The 21,755-nt window shown below is 37.2% G+C and overlaps 1 protein-coding gene and 1 pseudogene across 8 annotated transcripts in view; one reads left to right on the forward strand and one right to left on the reverse strand.

Moving 5' to 3' along the window:
• Nucleotides 1-1,730, forward strand: part of LOC110566004 (alpha-amylase 1) — an 81,120-nt gene extending 79,390 nt beyond the window's left edge. For all 8 annotated transcript variants that reach the window (XM_060392862.1, XM_060392859.1, XM_060392856.1 and 5 more), the window contains exon 11: nt 1,509-1,730. In XM_060392862.1, coding sequence (XP_060248845.1) covers nt 1,509-1,698 — 190 coding nt within the window. In that variant the 3' untranslated portion in view covers nt 1,699-1,730. The remainder of the gene's footprint in view (nt 1-1,508) is intronic.
• A 9,086-nt stretch (nt 1,731-10,816) lies between these two features.
• On the reverse strand, nt 10,817-19,272 carry LOC110566005 (pancreatic alpha-amylase 2a5-like; annotated as a pseudogene).
• Nucleotides 19,273-21,755: the final 2,483 nt, after the last annotated feature.

The raw sequence follows: 21,755 nt of genomic DNA on the forward strand, positions 1-21,755 counted from the left end.
TCTGTGTTAGGCTCCTTTCCTGTTCCCTGTTTTCACCCTATTCCAATGGATATCTATTCCATTTGCCTTTCTGAACGAGGATTGATTATCTTACTCAGTGTCCTCCATATTGCTTAGCTTCTTTAGGTGTACAGATTTTAGTATGATTATCCTATTTTATATGTCCAATATTTACTTATAAGTGAGTATATACCATGTGTGTCTTTCCAACGACCATGCAAGGAGATAGCCTAGAATCCCTGCACAAATGTAGCCCATGGCAGCTCACTCTCCAAGTGGGTTCCCTAGTAAGGGTTACAGGGGCTGTCTCTGACATGAACTCATTGACTGGTTCTTTTTCTTGAGAGGGGAGCAGCCTTACCAGGCCATAGAGGAAGACAATGCAGCCAGTCTTGATGAGACCTGAATCTCTTTGAAAGTAACTGAAAATCTCAGTTGAAACTTATCTTTTGCTTATTTAGATTATTGCATTAGTTTCTTTCTTTCTTTTCCTTTTTTTTTTTTTTTGATGCTATGATTAAGGAACATTACCAAGGCAATTTATAGAAAAAGAATTTACATGGGCTTACAGTTCCAGAGAGATAGACTCCATGAAAGCAAGATATGAGTGCAGGAACAGTAAGGTGATGACTTACATTTTGAAACACAAACACAATACAGAAAAAAAGCTGACTAGGAAAGGTACAAATCTTTTTTACTCTCAAATATGTCTTCAGTGCCAGAATGCCTCCAACAAGTCCACATCATCCAAACTGTGCCACCATCTGGGGATCAAATTTTAAACTTACCATGTACTTTTTTTTTCTATAATTTTTATTTTTCTCATTAGTTATATTTTGTTAATTCTGTATCCCAGCTGTATCCCTCATTCCCTCCCCAATCCCACCCTCCCTCCCTCATCTCCTCCCTGCCCCTTTCCAAGTCCATTAATAGGGGAGGACCTCCTCCCCTTTCATATGACTCCGTTTTGTCAGGTATTTTCAGGACTGGCTGCAAAGTCCTCCTCTGTGGCCTAACAGTACTGCTCCTCCCTTGGGAGGTGGGGAGGTCAAAGAGCCAGTCATTGAGTTCCTGTTAGAAATAGTCCTTGTTCCCCTTACTATGGGAAACCAATTGATTACTGAGCTATCACGGGTCACATCTGAGCAGAGGTTCTAGGTTTTATCCTCTCATGGACTTTGGTTGAGTGTCCATCTCAGAAAAGACCCTGAGCCCAGATATGGTCCTTGTGGAGCTCCTATCCTTTCCACATCAAACTCCCCTTCTTTCATATGATTCCCTGCACTCTGCTGAAGGTTTGGTTGTGAGTCTTAGTATCTATTTTGGAGCACTGCTAGGTAGAGTCTCTTTTGATACATATATATTTAACTTATTTTGTATTTGGCCAGTAAATTATGATTTTTAATTATACAACAAAGTTTAGCCAACTATTTATTTAGAAGATGGCTTGCTTTTTTGTGTTTTTATGTATAATTTGACTTTAGAATTAACTTTTTACTTTTTTTCAGGGCTTTGTCAGTAACCTTACAGACTGGTCTTCCTGCTGGCACATACTGTGATGTCATTTCAGGAGACAAAGTTGATGGCAATTGTACCGGAATAAAAATCTATGTTGGCAGTGATGGCAATGCTCACTTTTCAATTAGTAATTCTGCTGAAGACCCATTTATTGCAATCCACATTGGCTCAAAAATATAAAGTCTAAAATAAATACATATTGAGAGCATCAATCATTTGTGTTTTTTTGCATAATTTACTTTTTATACTTCATTCACATTTAATGAATCTTTCAGCAATAATCCTGTAAAAGTAAAAAAATTCATTTAAATCATATATAATTATAAGAAAATTTATATCTAGAATTTTATATATATTTCAGAAAATTATCTTTACATTATTTGTAAAAGAGAATTCTCAGATTTATGAAGACATCCTGACAAATGTATTTTTATTATGTGTGTCATTTATTTCAAAGTACTCTAATTTCTCATTACTTTGATCATATTCACTCCTTATTTTCTATTATTTCCTCCCATTTTCCCCTAGATCCTTTCTTTTCCCAACAAATCCTCCTTTACTCCATTTTCATGTCTTTCTTTTTTTTTGTGTGACCTACTATCCTTAAGTATGGTTGCCTGCATAAACAAAGATATCTTACCAGTGGATAAAGCACTGAAGAATATAATTTTTCCCACCCTAGCTGCTGTTAATTGCTTTTAGCTCCTTGGGAAGGGATAGGGCCTTTTGACATCTTCTTCGTTCCATGGTGTAATCTTTATGTGCCAAATTTCAGGCAGAGCTTGTGTAGTTTGTGTTTCATACTGCTGTATGAATCCATGGATGCAACAGTCATTTCATGTACCAAAGATAACAATATCTCATAGCAGTCCTTTACATTTTCTGATTTTACATTCTTTCCACCATCTTTTCCATGGTATTTCCTGATATTTAAATGGGGTTTATAGATGTTCCCTCTCGGGATGAGTATTCAGTAGTCACTTAATTTTAGCACTTTGACTATTTTTGAGTCTCTGGTTTAGCTATCACCGGCAGGAAACAAAACTTCATTGATCAAGGTTGAAAGCAATGCAAATCAATAGGTATAGAATAACTATGTAGAAAATAATTAGATATCCTGATGTGTATTTAGCAGAACAACTATAGTAATTTTTTTCCTAAGTCCATTGACATACTGAACTATGAGCTTTTGATCAGGTTACAGTAACAACTAAGATTCCCTCCTGTGAAAAGAGTGTCAAGTACAATCATAAAAGCTTTTGTTACCCTGTGTCCATTGTGCAACCAATTGTACCCAGCAGAAACATCTTGCCTGGCCTGTTAGTATTATAGCTCACTGTGTTTACAGCTGGATAAGTCCTTTGATGACTTCACTATCATCAAAGTCTGCATTGAACTTTTCAACATTATGAAAGCTAGCAACTTAGAAGGAAACATCCAGCTCAGTAGCAGTTTAATTTTTCTATATCCTGTCTCTAAACTAAGTAATAAAAAGGTAGTTTTTAGTTCTAGTGGGCAACCAAGAATATCTCCAATAACCTATATTGCTTTGGAGGCCTCTGAAACATCACTGCCCAATAACTCCTCAAGATTCAGCCAGTCATCTGGTATTGAGATTTTGTTGAACATTCTGTGGCTTTGGGGTTTAGCATTATTAAGAAATGAAGAATATATCACTTCATAAAATTATGACTTTGTAATTACATTTTACAACTTACGGGTGAAATAGGAGGCTTTCAAATAAATTTTCAAGCATTCTTATTTTTCTTCTTTCTTTCTTTATTTATTCATTATTTATATCATGGGGGGTGCAAAGTTATCTCTCTAGGTAACCCTGGCTGCTCTATAACTCATCATATAGACCAGGCTGGGCTTGAACTCACAGGGATCCATCTGCCTTTGCTTCCTAAGTGCTGAGATTACTGGGATTAAAGGCCTATAATAGCATCATTCCTAGTTACATTTTAATTTTGGTAAACCTCCTTATAAGTCTTCATCTCCCCCACTTCTTAACCACCATCATTTTTAAAGTTTTCTATTCATATCATTCTGTCCCCTGTTCTATATTCATATCATATCTTTTCTTGTTTCCTCTACTATTGTACGTCCTCATATCTGGTGCTATGTAATGTTCCTTTTCTAGCTCCCTGGCTAGAAATAGGGACTCCTTGTGATAGAACAATTCTGAAACATTGAAGCCATGATCCTTCTATGAGAGATTATATGCAACATTTGTCTTTCTGTGCAAAGGTTGTCTCACTATAATATTTTCTAGTTCATATAATCTTATTGAAAATTTCCTAATTTTTCAATGTAACTGAACAGAATTCAATGGTTTGTATTTATTACAGTTTCATCATCCATTCCTGAGTTGATGTACATCTAAGTTGATTCTATTTGTTAGCTATTATGAACAGAACAATACTGAACATAGGTGATGAATATCTCTGCAGAAGAATATAGAGTCCTTTGACAGTATATCATGATTAGTATAACCAGGTCACACAGAAGCTTTATTTTGGAAAAACCTCCTCAGTAATTTTTAGTAATTTGAAGTTCTCCCCCAAAGTCATTTAAGTGTTTTTTTCTCAACCTCACCAACTTGTAATTTGTTTTCTTTATGGTAGGTTTTTTCTGATTGGGGTGAAATGAAATATACTAATGTGGAAGTTTCTAGCTTTTCCCAGTTGTCTCTGTATTTTAATCCATTTAATACAATTCAAAAGCAATGAAATCTCAAATAAAAGATATTTGGGTTAGGGGGAAAATCTACTATCACTCCACTATTGGCATATATACTGATTAAGACCCGATTTTATGCCTGATGGTTCTAACATATTAAATAATATTCAAATAATAAAAAATGAAGCAAAATCAAGATGAACTGAGCATACTGTTTTTTACCTCAGATTGGAATATTCCATATGTTATATAATTCTACTTCTCTATAGTTTTAATTTTCTTGTGTCAGGATATAGCTACAGAAATAACATCTGATAACATTCAAATAACACATGTTCTCAAAGAATATTTCGTTCTTTTACCTGTGGGAATTTCTGAGTGTATCTCACTTGTTAAAATTATTTTTGGCAATTTGTCTCACACTATGAATGATAAGTTTGTACTCTAAATATTTATTCATTTGCATTCTGCATGTTCAATGTATGATTCGTTGCTAGAACAGACACTGAAAACTTCAGTGTAAAATAAAAATATTCCTGCTATTTTCAGTCATTGGGTTCTGCTGTGTTCAGTATTACATAGGAACAGACTCAACAGGGACTATAGAGAGACTGCTACTATCCATATGTTTGAGTGGCAGTAGGTTGATATTGCCAGGAAAAGTGAGAAATATTTAGAAATCAAAAGGAGTTGGAGAGAGTAGGTACAAGTAATATTTTTTTTTCACATTTAAATGCAGGGGTTTTGAAATTAATTAGTTAATTAGTTTATTTATTTATACAGTTTATTCATTGTATATCCCGATAGTCCATGTGGGTCACTGAGTAAGGGAGGCAGGGGTTACCTCTGGCATGAAGTCCGTTGCCTGCTCTTTGATCGAATGCGGAGGTTTTTATGAATATATGAAAATATACTATTTAAAAATTATTTTTTATTCTTTAATACAATGTTTTCACTTTCTATTCTGGCTGTGGCCCCCTCCCTCTTCTCCTCCTATGCTGGTCCCCTAATCCACTTATAGTGGAGGTACTCCTCCCTTTCTATCTGAGCCTAGCCTATCAGGTCTAATCAGGACTGACTGCATTGTCTTCCTCTGTGATCTAGGAAGGTTGCACCCGTCAAGGGAAGGTGAACAGAGAGCCTGCCTCTGAGTTCATACCAGAAGCAGCCCCTGCTCCACTTACTAGAGAACCCACTTGGAGACTGAGTCTATGGGCTACATCTGAGCAGAGGTTTTAGGTCCTCTCCATGTATGATCCTTGGTTGGGGTATCACGGTCTGCAGGGGCCCAAGGGCCCAGTTTTTTGGCTTTGTTGGTCTTCTTTTGGAGCTCCTATTCCTCTAGGTCTTTCTATCTCTCCTTTCATAAAATTCCATGCACTCTGCCCAAAGTTTGGCTGAGTCTCAGCCTCTTCAATACCTTGGTCAGTAGTATTTCAGAGGCCCTCTGTGGTAGGGTCCTGTCCTGTTCCCTGTCTATCTCATTTGTCCTCCTGAATGAGGATTGATCATCTTACCCAGGGCTCTCCTTCTTCTTAGCTTCTTTAGGTCTATAAATATTTAGTATGTTTATCCTATATTATATGTCTAATATCCACTTATAAGTGAGTATATACCATGTGTGTCTTTCTGCTTCTGGGTTACCTCACAAAAGATGATCTTTTCTAGTTCCCACCATTTATACCTCCAAATTTCATGATTTCCTTGTTTGTAATTGCTGAGTAGTTTTCCATTGTGTAAATGTACCACAATTTCTGTATCCATTCCTCCATCTAGATCCATGTGTGGATCCATGTCTCCATCTAGAGACATCTAGGTTGTTTCCAGATTCTTGCTTTTACAAATAGAGCTGCTATGAACATGGCTGAGCAAATGTCCTTGTATAGTTGAGCATATTTTGAAAATATCCTATTTTTAAATTTCAAATTTAATTCATTTTTAAAATTTAATCAATCAATCAATCAATCAATTAATTATAAATCATTCACTTTGTATCCCTGCTATATCCCCCTGCCTTGTCTGCTCCCAGTCCCACCTACCCTATCTCTTCTCTCCCTGTGCCCTTTCCCTAGTACCCTAATAGGGGAGGTCTTTCTCCTCTTCTATCTGACCCTACATATCAGGTCTCCTCAAGGTTGGTTGCATCATCTTCCTCTTTGGCATGGCATGGCTGTACCCCTAATGGAGAGGTGATCAAAGAGCCAGCCATTGAGTTCATGTCAGAGACAGCCCTGCCCTCCTTACTAATGAACCCACTTGGAGACTGAGCAGCCTATGGGCTTCTTCTGAACAGGGGGTCTAGGTCCTCTCCTTGTATGGTCTTTGGTTGAAGTATTGGGTATTGGTTTCTGCAGGCCCCCGCAGGACCCAGGTTATTTAGATCTGTTGTTCTCCTTCAGTGGGATTAACATAGTAAAAATGGCTATCCTACCAAAAGCAATCTATAGAGTCAATGCAGTTTCCACCAACACATTTTTTTACAGACCTTGAAAGAACAATTCTGAATTTCATATGAAAAAAACAAAAAACCCAGAATTACTAAAACAATACTGTACAATAAAAGATTTTTTTGTAGGCATCTCCATCCCAGATCTCAAGCTGTACTATAAATCAAGAGTAAAAAAGTGGTATTAGCATAGAAACAGACTGGTGGATCAATGGAATTGAATGGAAGACCCAGAAATAAACCTACACACCTATGGAAACTTAATTTTTGACAAAGAAGCCAACACCATACAATGGAAAAAAAGACAGCATCTTCAAAAAACTGTGCTTTTCTAACTGGATGTCTACATGGTAGTAGAAAAAATGCAAATAGAACCATATTTATCACCCTGCACAAAGTTAAAGTCCAAGTGGATCAAAGACCTCAACATAAAACCAGATAGAATTCATTTTAAATCATGTTTCTTTTTGTATAAAAATTTTAATTTTTCTAATTTTAATTTTTTTGCAATTTATTAAATTTATAACCTGATTGTAGCCCCCTCCCTCATCTTCTCCTGGTCCTTCCTTTCCCCTATCTCTCCCCCGACATCCATCCCCTAGCCCACTGAAAGGGGAAGTCTTCCACCATTGCCATCTGACCTTAGCCTATCAAGTCTCCTTAGCACTGCCTTGATCCTCTTCCTCTGTGGCCAGGTAAGGCCATACCATCAGGTGGAAGTGATAAAAAAAAAAACAGACAACCGAGTTCATGTCAGATACATTTTCCCTTTACTTGGACACCCATATGGAGAATGAGCTGCCCATGGGCTACATCTGAGCAGGGGCTCTAGGTCCTCTCCACAGGTAGTCATTGGTTGGTGCAACAGTCTCTGCAGGCCTTCGTGGGCCAAGATTTTTGGCTTTGTTGATATCCCAGTGGAGCTCTAATATCTCCCACCCACCCCAGATCCTTCTCTTCCCTTAAGACTCTCTGTTTTCTGCCCAAAATTTGCCTGTGAGTCTCTGCATCTGCTTTGATCTCCATTTGGGTGGAGCCTTTCAGAGGATGTCTGGTTGGCTCCTGTACTGCTCCCACTCTTCCACTTTCAGTATCTATCGTTTACCATTCTGAATGACAATTAAGCATCCTCTCTAGGGTCCTCCTTGTTGATTGGCTTCTTTAGGTCTGTATGTTTGTTGAAGAATGGTTATCCCATACTATATGGCTAATACCCACTTATAAATGACTGTATAACATGCGTGTTTTTCTGGTTCTGGGTTACTTCACTCAAGATGATCTTTTCCAGTTCCATCTTTTTGACTGAAAATTTCATGATGCCTTTGTTTGTCACCAGAATGTGTGAATCTCACCATCTCAAAATATCCAGATTAAAGATGGGTCTTCCCGCTTCAAATAATTTTAATTAAAAAAAAATTCCACATAGATATGCCCAGACTCTTGAGTTTTACTTAATTCCAGATGTCACCAAGTGTACAACCAAGAATAGTCATCACAACCCCTGGCAGTGGGCAAAGAGACACCTTGTTGGTGGTGTTGCTTGTATATCAGTCAGGTACAGAGTAGGTGGCAGTTCTTTTTTCATCCTGGCTTTGTGCCTAGCTTGGTGGCTAAAGCTGCTTATGTGTAGGACGCATAAAAGTCAACTCAAATTCAGGCAGCACATCAGGAGAGGAGGAAGAGAGACAGAGATCTGCATTCCACTGGGCCATATGGTGAAAACAGAGAAAGACACACACCTGGAAGGGCAGGTCCATAGACACACAGAGCCCTGCCTACTGCCATAGAGTACAATGCTGGAAAGAGAAGACAGATAAGACCTTTGGATGACCATGCCACTTACAGATTCAACTCATGTCACAGGAAGTCCTTAGATACACTTTTGCTGTCATACTACACAGCAGAGAAGAATTACTTCACCCAGGGAACCATCATCCACATGGCAAGCCTGCATGGGATGGTTAGATGAGCGAGAAAGAGAAGTGGAGCTCCTTGAGCATGGATGAGATGGTACTAGAGATGGAATTAAAGACTTCAGGGTGGAGTTAATTAGCTTGTTGTATGTGCTCAGCTCTGCCATGAGCTGCCTTTGAGGGCCATGTCTGGGTCCATGGCTGTGTAGCAGTAGGGGTTGGTAGTGTTAATAATCATGGCTCATATTACCACTAGAGCACATGGGGATGTTCCTGGTTGAGGAAGCCTGCTGGGTTCCCCCTGTATGTTCAGGGTTTCTGCAGAACTGCCCCTGCCCCTCACTGGCTGCAGTGCTATGGAGAGCTAGTCCCATCTCTCATCTTTAATCTGCACTTGGGAGAGCAGGCCCTACACCTGGCCCAGGCAGCACAGTGGAGCTGCCTCCAAAGGTGTTAACATGCAAGAGCTGACCCTGCCACCCATCAGCCATGAGGTGGTGTGGTGCATGCAGGGGTGATAATCTGCCCCCACCTCAGCTATAGTTGGGAGAGCTGGCCTCAAGGGCATGAGAGTGGGAGTGCTAACCATGCCCCATCTCTGGCTGTGGCACGTAGAAGAGTGAATCCTACAACTTGTTTTAGGAACACAGTGGTGCTGGCCCTGAATTGTACCAGCCCTGAGGGTGTTAGAAGGGGAGAGATGGCCCAGCCCCATGTAGGCTGCAGCACTGGGGAGAGTGGGCCCACACCTTGACTGGGTATCACAGCGGAGCTGGTTCAGGAGGAGTGGTGCAGTAGAGCAGGAGACTTGATCCTGTCTCCTGCTGAAGGTGGCACCAGGTTGCCTAGCTGAAGCAGTCCTGGGGAGCTCGCCATAGCGGTACAGATGAGGGAGAGCCAGCAAGCTGACCAGCTCAGCTGCCATCCAAACCCAGGTCCAAGTCCCTGAGCTGGCAAGTCCCCAAATGTATATCATCTGCAAATGGTTGGGACATGTGAAAGGGCCAGCCCTCCTGATCCACAGCTTCAGGATCTCTATAGCACAGGGCAGCAACAATATGACCAAGAGGAATCCTGGTGAAGATCCAATACTGATGATGTCTCAGAAGCCAAAGATGTCTCTAATAGATCAATGACCCATTATAATGAACATTTCCAAGTGAAGATGTGTGGACTGAGGGATCTACTGTGGGATCTACTGTGACATGCTAAAGCTTCCACAATGAGATATATTTTATGGTTTGGGTTTTGTATTTGTTTGCATGTTTTGTATTTTCTTTTTTTTGGGGGGGAGGGGAGAATTGTGATGGTGAAGGGTAGAGATGAGTGGATGAGGAGATGAGCACGACTGGGGTTTATGATGTAAAATTCACAAGGAATAAAAAGTTAACAAAAAAATCATCCCAAGGGGAAACAGGAAGTCATATTTTAAGTGGTTTAAATACTGGTAACTTACTGTTCATCTAATAAATAACGTCCCACCCACATTCATACAAGCTATCTAGTTAAGTGTCATATATTATAAAAATTCCTGAATGTGTATGTGTATGTGTATTCGTATGTGTATGTGTATGTGTGTGCAGGGATGGGAAGAGAATGGAAAAAAGGAAAGGAGGAAGTTAAGAGAATATAACGGGGTTATAACATTTAAACAATTTACGTTACATGTGTGTATACATATAGATGTGCATGTTTTATAAAATTATGAAAAATGTTTTAATGAAACCACGAACTCTAAAATTTCAGAGTATATGAAGGAAAGAAGAATAAGAGTAAAACAAAGTAATTTTCAGGATGCCATTCCGAGTTTTGTGAATTTTCTTGATAAATAATTTAAAGGTCTTCTCTTAACATATGGTAAAAATTGGTTGTGGCTGCCTAATAATTGAATGTAGGTTTTGTGTGTTTATCCACTTAGTCAAGTTGATTGTTTATAGCTTTCAGTGAAAGTGAATAAACTTTAATAATTAAGGTGCATTTTTTGCTGGCAACATAGGACAGCAGGTAAAAAGTGCTTCTCAGGCAAGCCTGATGACTTAAGCATGAGCCAAAGAGTGCATGGAAAAACACAGAGAAAAGAACACAGCACAGGGTTGTTCTCAAGCGTCCTACCTTCATGCCACAGCTCTCTCTCACACTCCACATATACACATCTTGATGATAAAGAAATAAAAAATATTAAGATATATATATATATATATATATATATATAAACACATGTGATTGGTGCTCTCTCTATATGTATTTAGTTTGATTCTTACAATTTAGAGTCAGCATGGATTGCAATAAATGGATCTTCAACAGTTACTAATAGAAAAGTGAGCTCTGCCATCACTGCCAACTTGAACTTTAATGCCAGAGCAGTTGCCGTCAATTTTATCTCCTGAAATGACGTCACAGTATGTGCCCCCAGGAAGACCAGTCTGTAAAGTTGTGGACAAGACCTGAAAGAAAAGTTAGTATTCAATTTAAATTTGACCAAGTCAAGTGCAGGAATATCTATTATCAATAGGAGAACAAATGTCTCAACAATGCACTGTGGAACAGGAACTATGAGATACTCAGTGATACCAGTTCTCTCAGTAAGTGTGAGATACAGTTCTCTCTGGTGAGAGAACTCTGTCCAGCAAAGACATCTTTTGAAATGCTTGTTAAGTAATCAGTCTGTGGTGACTGTTACCAGACAATGAAGTAGAGATCTGAGTGGAACTCAGTGGCAGACCCCTTTTCTGATGGCCATAGTTCTATTGAGGGCTGTCTTTAGCTGGAATAAAACGCTGAAGATTTTATTAATTGTGTTTTTTAAATTAAATTTTAATTTTTTACATTAATTACATTTTATTCGCTTTGTATCCCAGCTGTAGCCCCCTCCCTCATTCCCTCCTAATCCCACCCTCCTTGCCTCATCTTCTCCCATGCCCCTCTCAATAGCATTATTTCTTCAAAAGTTATTATATTAGATGCTTCAACAAAAAATATGGTCTAGAATTAAACTTTATCTATCATTTCTATGGAGATATACATAGTTTGTAGTAGAACCCTGAATATCAAAAGTGATTCTGGTTCTCCTAAGCTGTGTGTTTTTGCAACGAAAAAGGTATGTAGTATGTTCCTTGCATGTTTTGTTTTTGCCATTAACACACAGTGCATGCAAAGATGCTCTCAACTGAATTAGAAGCTGACTTTTGATTTGGGCAGTTCATCTGTAGCTTTGAGCTACAGATGAGGGAGTGATTAGAGAAGATACTGAGAGACTTATATGAGAGGAAAGGATGATACAGAAAGTTTTAGAAAATTATGAACCAGGTACAAGCACACAAATTCTTGTAAAAAAATCCCAAAAGATAAAGAATTAATGAGTAAATATTAGTAAACTGGGTAAAAACTATGTTATATTTATAGGAGGGGAACAATGTGTTAATAATTTACACATTGTTTAAATTATGTTAAAACTTATCTTTACTATTTGTGAGCTTTGTGAAAAGTGCTGAATAAGCATATAAATATAAATATAAATATATGCCACTGTCATGCCTAGATTGTGTTGAAAGATCTCAAAAGCAAAATTTTATACAAAGAATGTAAGAATATGAAACAAAGAAACATTTTGTCTTTTATACTTTCAGTACTCATTTTGTGTCTTAAATCCCTTAGGGAAAATATTTCTCATGTAAGAAAAATATAGGTAAATAGGAAGAAAGGAGGGATCCAAACAAATTTCAGTACATCAGATCCAAACACCTCCTTTAAGTGACATCCACTTACCAGTCATCATTGTTGAAGACAATGAATCCTCTGTTTCCTCTGCCAAAAGCTACCTGGTTGCTGCCATTATCCCACCAGTTTGGGAAAGGCTGACCATTGACTACGTTTCTGAAGGCAACCATGTTCCTGAAGGAACAACATCATGTAAAATGCTGGCGTCCTTAAACATCCACAATTTAAAATACAGGTTAAACAACTTATTAGACAGGAGCTGAAGGAGGCAGGCTCACCTTATTTGACGCCATCGATGTTCACAGACTCAGTCATTGCCACAAGTGGTGTCTGGATTAATGGTCACCTCTTTGGTGGCTCCATTGTTATTGGGCAGTCCGACCCAGTCATTCACGTCCTGAATTATTGAAGGAACCAGGTCATTTGAAAGCTTGTGTCTGCCTAATACCTTTCACTACAGAAAACCAAATCCAAGCCCATTGTGCTAATTCTGTCTCTGCTGTGTCTAATTTTAATCTAATTTCATCATGGTTTTTGCAGACCTTTACTGAGTCCTTAACTAATGTGAAAACTTGAGTTCTCTGAGACCATATTTAAAACACCAAAACCAATTTGCAAACCTCTCATCTTATGATCAGTGTCACTAGAATCTCTACAATATTACAGAAACAAGAGAATGAGAGTCAGAAACACTAGCATTAAAGAAGAAGATCCAGTTACTGCCTGAACAATCTCCATCATGATACATTACATGACCGTGCCTCAGTTTATCCATAAAACAATGAGGTAGTTTTTGACTAGTATAAAAATTAAAGAAAATCTATGAAAGTGTCTTTAGTGTAACAGTTTCCAATTAATAATAGTCGGTTCTTACTATCTGCTGATGAAGCGTACCCCCAAAATTCCGACTTTTATTACTAATTGAAACAAATTATAAATGCACACAGGAGGAATGCAAAAATTTTAAAAAAGTTCCTGAAAAATAAATTGCTCATTATAAACATGAAAATTCTTCAAGAATAAAATTAATTTCAAGAATTAACCTTAAGACTCTCAGCTTGAAAACAAAATGAAAAAATTATTTCCCGGACTGTTAGAGAAGAAACATTTCTATCTGATATTTGATGTTTATCTATGAGTCTGATATCTGCCATTGAAATAGAAAACTTCAAGTGGGTTACAAAGCAATGGGAAGAGGGACTGCTGCTGACATAATCTGATTGGCCTGCTCTTTGATCACCTCCCCCTGAGGGGGGAGTAGCCTTACCAGGCCACAGAAGATGACAATGCAGCCACTCCTGATGAGAACTGATAGACTAAGATCAGAAGGAAGGAGAAGAGGACCTCCCCTATCAGTGGACTTGGGGAGGGGCATGTGTGAAGAAAGGGGAGAGAGGTTGGGAACGGAAAGGGAGGAGGGAGGGGCTTATGGGGGGGATACAAAGTAATTAATAAAAATTAAAAAAAGAAATAGAAAACTTCACATAACCTTTTAGATATCTGATAGTCTTAATTTTTAGTTTAGTTTTAGAACTGTTTACACTTACCCCAAAAATTTACACATATTGCTTGTATATATATGTGTGTGTGTGTGTGTGTTTAATTTTTATTTTTCTCATTAGTTACATTTTGTTAATTCTGTATCCAAGCTGTATCCCTCGTTTCCTCCCCAATCCCACCCTCCCTCCCTCATCTCCCTGCCCCTTTCCAAGTCCACTGATAGGGGAGGACCTCCTCCCCTTTCATATGACTCCGTTTTGTCAGGTATTTTCAGGACTGGCTGCAAAGTCCTCCTCTGTGGCCTAACAGTACTGCTCCTCCCTTGGGAGGTGGGGAGGTCACAGAGCCAGTCATTGAGTTCCTGTTAGAAATAGTCCTTGTTCCCCTTACTATGGGAAACCAATTGATTACTGAGCTATCACGGGTCACATCTGAGCAGAGGTTCTAGGTTTTATCCTCTGATGGTCTTTGGTTGAGTGTTCATCTCAGAAAAGACCCTGTGCCCAGATATGTTTGGTCCTTGTGGAGCTCCTACCCTTTCCACATCAAACTCCCCTGCAGATTTATCATCTACAGCAAATCACTCTTCTGTGATTCTCATATATTCCTATTCATTATATTTTCCTTAATTAACTTTGAATCAGATACCTACTCATTTCACACACACATACATACACACAAAATAAGCATATTTTGCATATAGTGCTATTTTTTGCACCATGAGCAGAAAGCATTTGAAATTCTCTTTGGCATTAATAGGCATGATCCTGCATCAATTCTATGAGTCAGGGCTTTGTCACACATACCAGTTTTCATTTTTTATTTTGCTATTATTATCATCATTTTATCAGCAGGCACTTCTTCAATGTCATTTTAAAAAAATGTAGTGAATAAACAATAGTAAGTATCAGATGCTATAATTTTACATGAACTTAAAGCAGAACTGCTTTCGTCTCTGAGTCTCTGATTAAAATATACTTTAAAGAACTCTAAGACTTACTCGTCCATTCTGGAAATTTCTTGGCCAAAGGTAACTTGACATAACTCTTGTGAATCCGTAAGGATGAGCCAACATGAATCCCACAGCCATTTTGTACATCCTGGAAGTTTCAAAATAGTATGAAAGCAGAAGTATATAATTTATTACTGTCATTAAGGCCAGTTATACAGAAGTCCAAACGTTTTCCTACCTAGCATCCCAGAATGTCAAGATAGAGGCTCCTCCAGCGCCATGTCCTCACTGGTTATCGTGGTTGTCCACAACACAAGGGCTCTGTCAGAGGGCAACAAACCCCAACCTTCTCCCCAGTTCCTGCATTCAAAAAGAGCAAGTTGTTTACAGTGATTAGAGTAACTTTACATATGGCATCCTCAGTTGTCTAAATAAATGACACTTCCATAAGAAGTCTATCTTTCATGTAGAGATACATGCATATATATATAATATATATATTATTTTCTTTGATAATATATATGGAACTCTCTCCAGATTTGGGTCTTAGAACATATTTTTTGGTCTTAAATATTTTCTTTAGATTTTCCATTATACTATAATTCAGTTGGACTTGAGGAAATCTGGATTTATGACTGTGTTTTTAAATTACAAATATTCAACTTTTATGATATAAGTAATTTTTGACATAACTAAGATCCATAGTAACACATTTTAAGAATAATTTATGAATAAAACTAATCTTATATTGCCTAGTATAACTTCAGTGGACCATAGGCAAACATCCTGGTATCTAATAGACTGATCACAACCAGGCAAAAAACAATCACTGAATGTTACTTTGTATTTTCAGGGCTCTGTGTAGTGATGACATCCCAAATGAAAAATAGGAGTATTTGGGGCTTATGAAATAATAAGTCTAACTAATAATCAACTCTTCATAGTTGTATAAATTTGAATAGTTGAAGCTATAACTGATTGATGCCAAAGGACAAAAGATCTGCAACCAGTCCTGATGAGACCTGATAGGCTAGGGTCAAACGGAATGAGAGTAGGATCTCCTCTATCAGTGAACTAGGAGAAGGGTATGGGGGAGAAGAGGGAGGGAGGATGGGATTGGGAGGGGATGAGGGAGAGGGCCACAGCAGGGATAAAAATGGAATAAATTGTAATAAATGATTATATATATATATATATATATATATATATATATATATATATATATACAAAAGACCTAATATCTATCAAATGGTGAAATGGTGTATATTTACTTTAAGTAGTTCTCTCCATTCCACTTGTGGATAACTGTGAGTTTTGCTCCAAACTTGAAAATTCTGTCACACGACCATTTCCAAAGTACTCACTACTTTTAATTGCATCACCACCCAGATCAATGACCTAGGACAGATGTTTGGGCAGCTGTCATTTTTTATATAACTTTAATGACTATTACTGATATATAATATTATTTAAACATATTTATAGTACTTTGTTATTTGAAATATTTCTGATGATTTTCTGTAAACCTAGATTGTTGGTAGCAACAATGGACTGTATTAGTCATATTACAAACATATATGTGTGTATGTATAACTATACAGAACAATATTAAAAAAAACAAATTAAAATTATAAGGTCATTTCTTATCCTCCAGGATGACTAGTGAAGGGAAAATTCATTAGTTCACACTGATATATTACTTGATGTCAGATCACTACTAGAAGTGCTATTAAACTCATTCAGTTTTTAAGGAAAACAAAAATTCAGGAGGTCCTCCCCAATCCCCCAATCCGTGGACTTGGAAAGGGGCAGGGAGAAGCTGAGGAAGGGAGGGTGGGATTGGGAAGGAAGGAGGGAGGGGGATATAGCTGGGATACAGAGTTAATAAAATGTAACCAATAATAACAAACAATAAAAAAAGAAAAAATACAAATACAATATCCTCAGTACATTATTGCAGCACAAAAAAAAAGCTTTGTAAGTTTGCCTTAAACACCTGCATCCATAATAATGTGTCACAAACCACAAAGGCAGAGAGACTGGATTGAGACAACAACCTTTTTGATTTTACTGTCTTGTATGATGGCATCTGGAGACTTAAAACATGGATTAATTAAATTTGCACTGTCTAGGAACTTGTAGTAGAAAAAACAAGTATGCTATCTCTAAATAAGAGAAATGTTATTATGCAAAAGCAGAATGCTATACTCTATAAGTAACATAGATATTAGCCAGCATTATAAATTGAATCCATTTTCTTGTTTACAAAATGATAGTATTTTCAAGAAAAGTCAATGAAAACTCACCCAACCCTACAAAAGAATTTCCTAAGAGAAGTACACAAGAATTGGTTGTACAGTAAGCCCTGAAAAAAAATATGGGTAGCAATATATCGACTAAATTGGTAATATTTAGGAACATATATGTATGCATGTATATTTTTATGTATATACATGTATACATACATACATATAATGTGTGTATGTGTGTGCATGTAATAATAATTCAGTGAAAAACAGGGCATCAACTTGAATACAGAGGATTATATGGAATAGCTTAGAAGGAGGAAAGGAAAGGAGAAATATTTTAAATAAATTAAAATCTCAAGGGCTTGATAAATGTAATATATATTATGTATATAATATATATATATATAAAATGACTTCTAGTTTCATGTTTTTCTGAGATTTCTGAGCATGCAAGCGAGTAGATCTCTGATTAGTGGGCTATTTGTCTTTATACCTCTTGACAAATTTTAACTTCATAGTTTTTGATTTATCTTATTTCATATTATTTTGTTATATTTTGTCCTATGTCTCAGAAGTCTTTTCTTTCTTAATGAGAGACAGAAAGGGAATGAACTCAAATGGAAAGGGAGGTTGGGAAGAATTGGGAGGAGTAGCGGAATGGGAAAACTTATTCAGGACATGTTATGTGAGGAAAAAATATTTTCAATAAAATTATAATCATAAACATACAAAATAACATGTATATTGTTTTACCTCTTGAAAAATGAAAGGTCTGCTTCCTTGAGAGAACTGTTGTATTTAGATCATGCAGTTTATCCAAAACTGCCTTTGTGTCTCCAGACCACATGTGCTTAGCAGCATCAAGTTGGAACCCTGATACACCAATGTCAATGAGATGGTTCGTATAGTCAGCTATCTTGGTATGGACATAATCTTTCTCAAGTGCAAGATCCAGAAGGCCAGTCAGATGGCAATTTTTGACCTGTTGGGAGAAAAAATGATTGATTTATAAAAAGTCATCTCTGGACTGAGATTTCATTTAATCATTCAATCACTAACTCATTTACAAATGGATATTTTCATGTTGCTTTTACCCATGACATAGGAAGTACTAATGTTTTAATCTGGACACAGACTTTAAAACATTTTCTATTATAAATATAGAGGATATCAAAGATAATACTTATTAGCATGTTAGCTGTTTAACTCTCTCATTCTTTCCTTATCCCCCTTACTATTTCTTTCTCCTTTTTTTTCTTCTCCTTTTTTTTTCTGTCCTATGGAGTTCGCGGAATCCATGCCAGGAAGTTGTACTTGTTAAGTAATGGACATTAGAAGAAGGAGCAAACAGGAAACAGGACAGGAGACTACTACAGAGGGCCTCTGAAAGACTCTACCTAGTACCAAAGCAGATGCTGAGACTCATAACCAAACTTTGGGCAGAGTGCAGGGAATATTAGGAAAGAAGGACGATATAGTAAGACCTGGAAAGGACAGGAGCTCCACAAGGAGAGCAACAGAACCAGAAAATCTGGGCACAGTGATGTTTTCTGAAACTGATACTCCAACCAAAAACCATTCATGGATATAACCTAGAACCCCTGCTCAGATGTAGCCCATGACAGCACAGTATCCAAGTGGGTACCCTAGTAAGTTGAACAGGGACTGTCACTGACATGAATTCAGTGGTTAGTTCTTTGATCACCTCCCCGTGGGGGGCGGGGGGACATCCTTGCCAGGCCACAGAGGACAATGCAGCCAGTCCTGATGAGACCTGATAAGCTAGGTTCAGATGGAAAGGGAAGAGGACTTGGATTTGTTGACTTGGAGAGGGTCATGGGAGGAGATGAGGGAGGGTGGGATTGGGAGGGAATGAGGGAGGGGGATATAGCTAGGATACAAAGTAAATAAACTGTAATTTATATAAAAAATAAAAATTAAAAAAAGTAAGTACACTGCCATTCTATAGTATTTATATAATTAATAAAATCAAGCTTTCAGATTTTTCACAAAAAGTCTTTAGAGTTCATGTCTACATTTTATCATTAATTTGGGTGACTCCTTACAAAACAAGTGTAACAAAAATAAAAGAGATTTTTTTCCATTTCTATTCTCCAGCATTCTATCTTAGCCATTTTTTTTCCTGTGGAATATAAATGAAATGTCCAATAGTTCTCCATAAATTTCTTGTGCATACCTAAAAGCACAGAATTGCTCTTTATTTCTCATCACTATTTCTATAATTACCTGATAAGCATCATTGTAATTATGGATTTCTCCATCACATTTATGTATATATAAATATATATGTATATATATATATATACATATATATAATTTGAATGTGCGTATGGGTGTGTATGGTATGTGTATTGTGTGAACACAGGCTTATTTGCGACTATGAGGACAACCCTCATTGAGATAGAGTCTCTTCTTTTCAACTCTGCACACCATGCCTCCTCTCACCATGTCTCGGTTCATGACAGAAGCACTGGGTTGTCGGTGCACACTTCCAATCCCAGTTGAGTGTGCGCTGGAAGGATCCGAACTCAGATCTTCACTTACACTTGCAGCTACCTCCTCAGAGCTCTGCACATACTACCTCAGTATCCTTTGCCTGGATGAGCAGACAGTCTGGATATTTTTTTGTGATTTTTTTCCATGTCACGGTTGGCTTTTTGGTCATGTGAGCATATTTTGTGTCTTCCTTATGAAATCCACAGAATATGTTCTCAAACCAGCACATATAAACCAGAGATCTGAACAGAATTTTGTATTTACTAATAACCTCAAAGGTAATCGTGAGGTTCCAATAAAGGAAAGAGAAGCCCAAGATATCAACATCAATGACCTAGGCCCTGCCATCATGTGTTAGACAAGTGTATCTGGGTAATAACTATTGTTTGATATCTAAATTGTGTTTGGCTCATTTCTTTACACAATAAGAATATTCAAATATGAGAATATCTATTTTATATCTCAGAGAATCATGAAATTTATGTCATTTGCCATATCTGAAAGACTTTCAACATTATTAACTATTTAATGATAATGACAAGAAAGACATACTACAAAGGGCATCTTAGAACTGAAATTTCACTTTTCCCAGAAAAATATGAACTAGGTTTCTATCTGAACTTGAAAAAGATGAAAGAAGATTTTTATGAAAACAGTTGATTAGGTGTTTCTACTCTAATTTGGGTTCTAAAAGTATATTAAGATAGGATAGTTTAAGATGAATTAACACAAACAACTAGTCATTATATTCATCTTCACTTATTTTACATACTGCTAGTCTCAAACCTTAACTAACCAGAAATTCAAGAATAAAAGAGAAATATTATACTCCATTTGTATATAAGCATGTGTTTTGTATATATACATATATATAAAATGTAATATATCTTACACATATCAGATATGTACATATACATTACATTTATATATGTCTATGCATATATATATATATAAATACTCTGGCATATTTTGTACTAAGTAGAAAAACAAATGAATATATCTGTGAGAATATTCATCTATTCCATGATAGATCCACAAGCAAAAACCTAGCAAAAAAAAAGAATGGCAAATCTTCAGAAAATTCATGTATCACACACAGAAAAGAGAAGAAATAATTATAATATCTTGAACGAATTAAATTTCAGTGAAAACTGATGTCCATAGAATACAAATGCCTGAGATAAAATTTTAGAGAGTTCCTACAATGGAATCAATTCAATACTTCTTAGATGGACCCACAGAAACATAAGTTCTATTTTACATCTCACTGTATCAAAGAAAGCAATCATGCACAGCAGAGTCCCAACACCCCTGCTCAATTTCAACAGAACTTTATATTTTGGGTTGACAAATATTAATATGTATAACCAGTGAATAGAATAGAGAACCTGGAAATATAATTCACCTAATCTTTTAACAAGGGTGTCCAAAACATAAATTGAATGAAATGAGCCCCTTTTAGATGTGATGATGGGAAAATTCGATACTCACATATTTTTACTTGAAAATAGATTTTTTCTCTTATCCTAACAACAATTTCCCTTCCCTCCACTCCTCCCAGATCTTCACCCCACCTCTTTTTCCCCAGATCCACTGCCCCTCCATTTCCTGTTTAGAAAAGAACAGGCCTCCAAGAAAGGCCATTCTTTCTTGATGACAAAAAAATATAATATTTCAGAGACAGTCATTGTTCTCATTACTATGGAAGCCACTTGGAGACTGAGCTGCCATGGGCTACATCCTTGCAGGGGCTCTAGGTTATCTCCATGCATGGTACTTGGTTGGAGTATCAGTCTCAGGGAAGACCCCTGTGCTCAGATATTTTTGTTTCTTTTTCTCTCCTTGTGGAGTTTCTGTCCTCTCCAGATCTTCCTATTTCTCACTTTTTCATAAGATTTTCTGCATTCTGCCCAAAGGCTGGCCATAAGTCTCAGTATCTGCTTCCACAGTCTACAAGACATCTTTCAGAGGCCTTCTGTGGCAGGATCCTAACTTGTTTCCTGTTTTCTCCTTCTTCTGATGTCCATCCTCTTTGCCTTTCTAGATAGGGATTGAGCATGTTAGCCAGAGTCCTCCCTCTTGATTAGTTTCTTCAGATGTACAAATTTTAGTAGGTTTATCCTATGTTATATGTCTATATGAGTGAGTATATACCATGTGTGTCTTTCTGCTTCTGGGATACCTCACTCAGGATGATCTTTTCCAGATCCCACCATTTTCCTGCAAATTTCATGATTTCCTTGTTTTTCATTGCTGAGTAA

This window comes from Meriones unguiculatus, chromosome 10 (genome assembly GCF_030254825.1).
Source record: "Meriones unguiculatus strain TT.TT164.6M chromosome 10, Bangor_MerUng_6.1, whole genome shotgun sequence".
NCBI lineage: Eukaryota > Metazoa > Chordata > Mammalia > Rodentia > Muridae > Meriones > Meriones unguiculatus.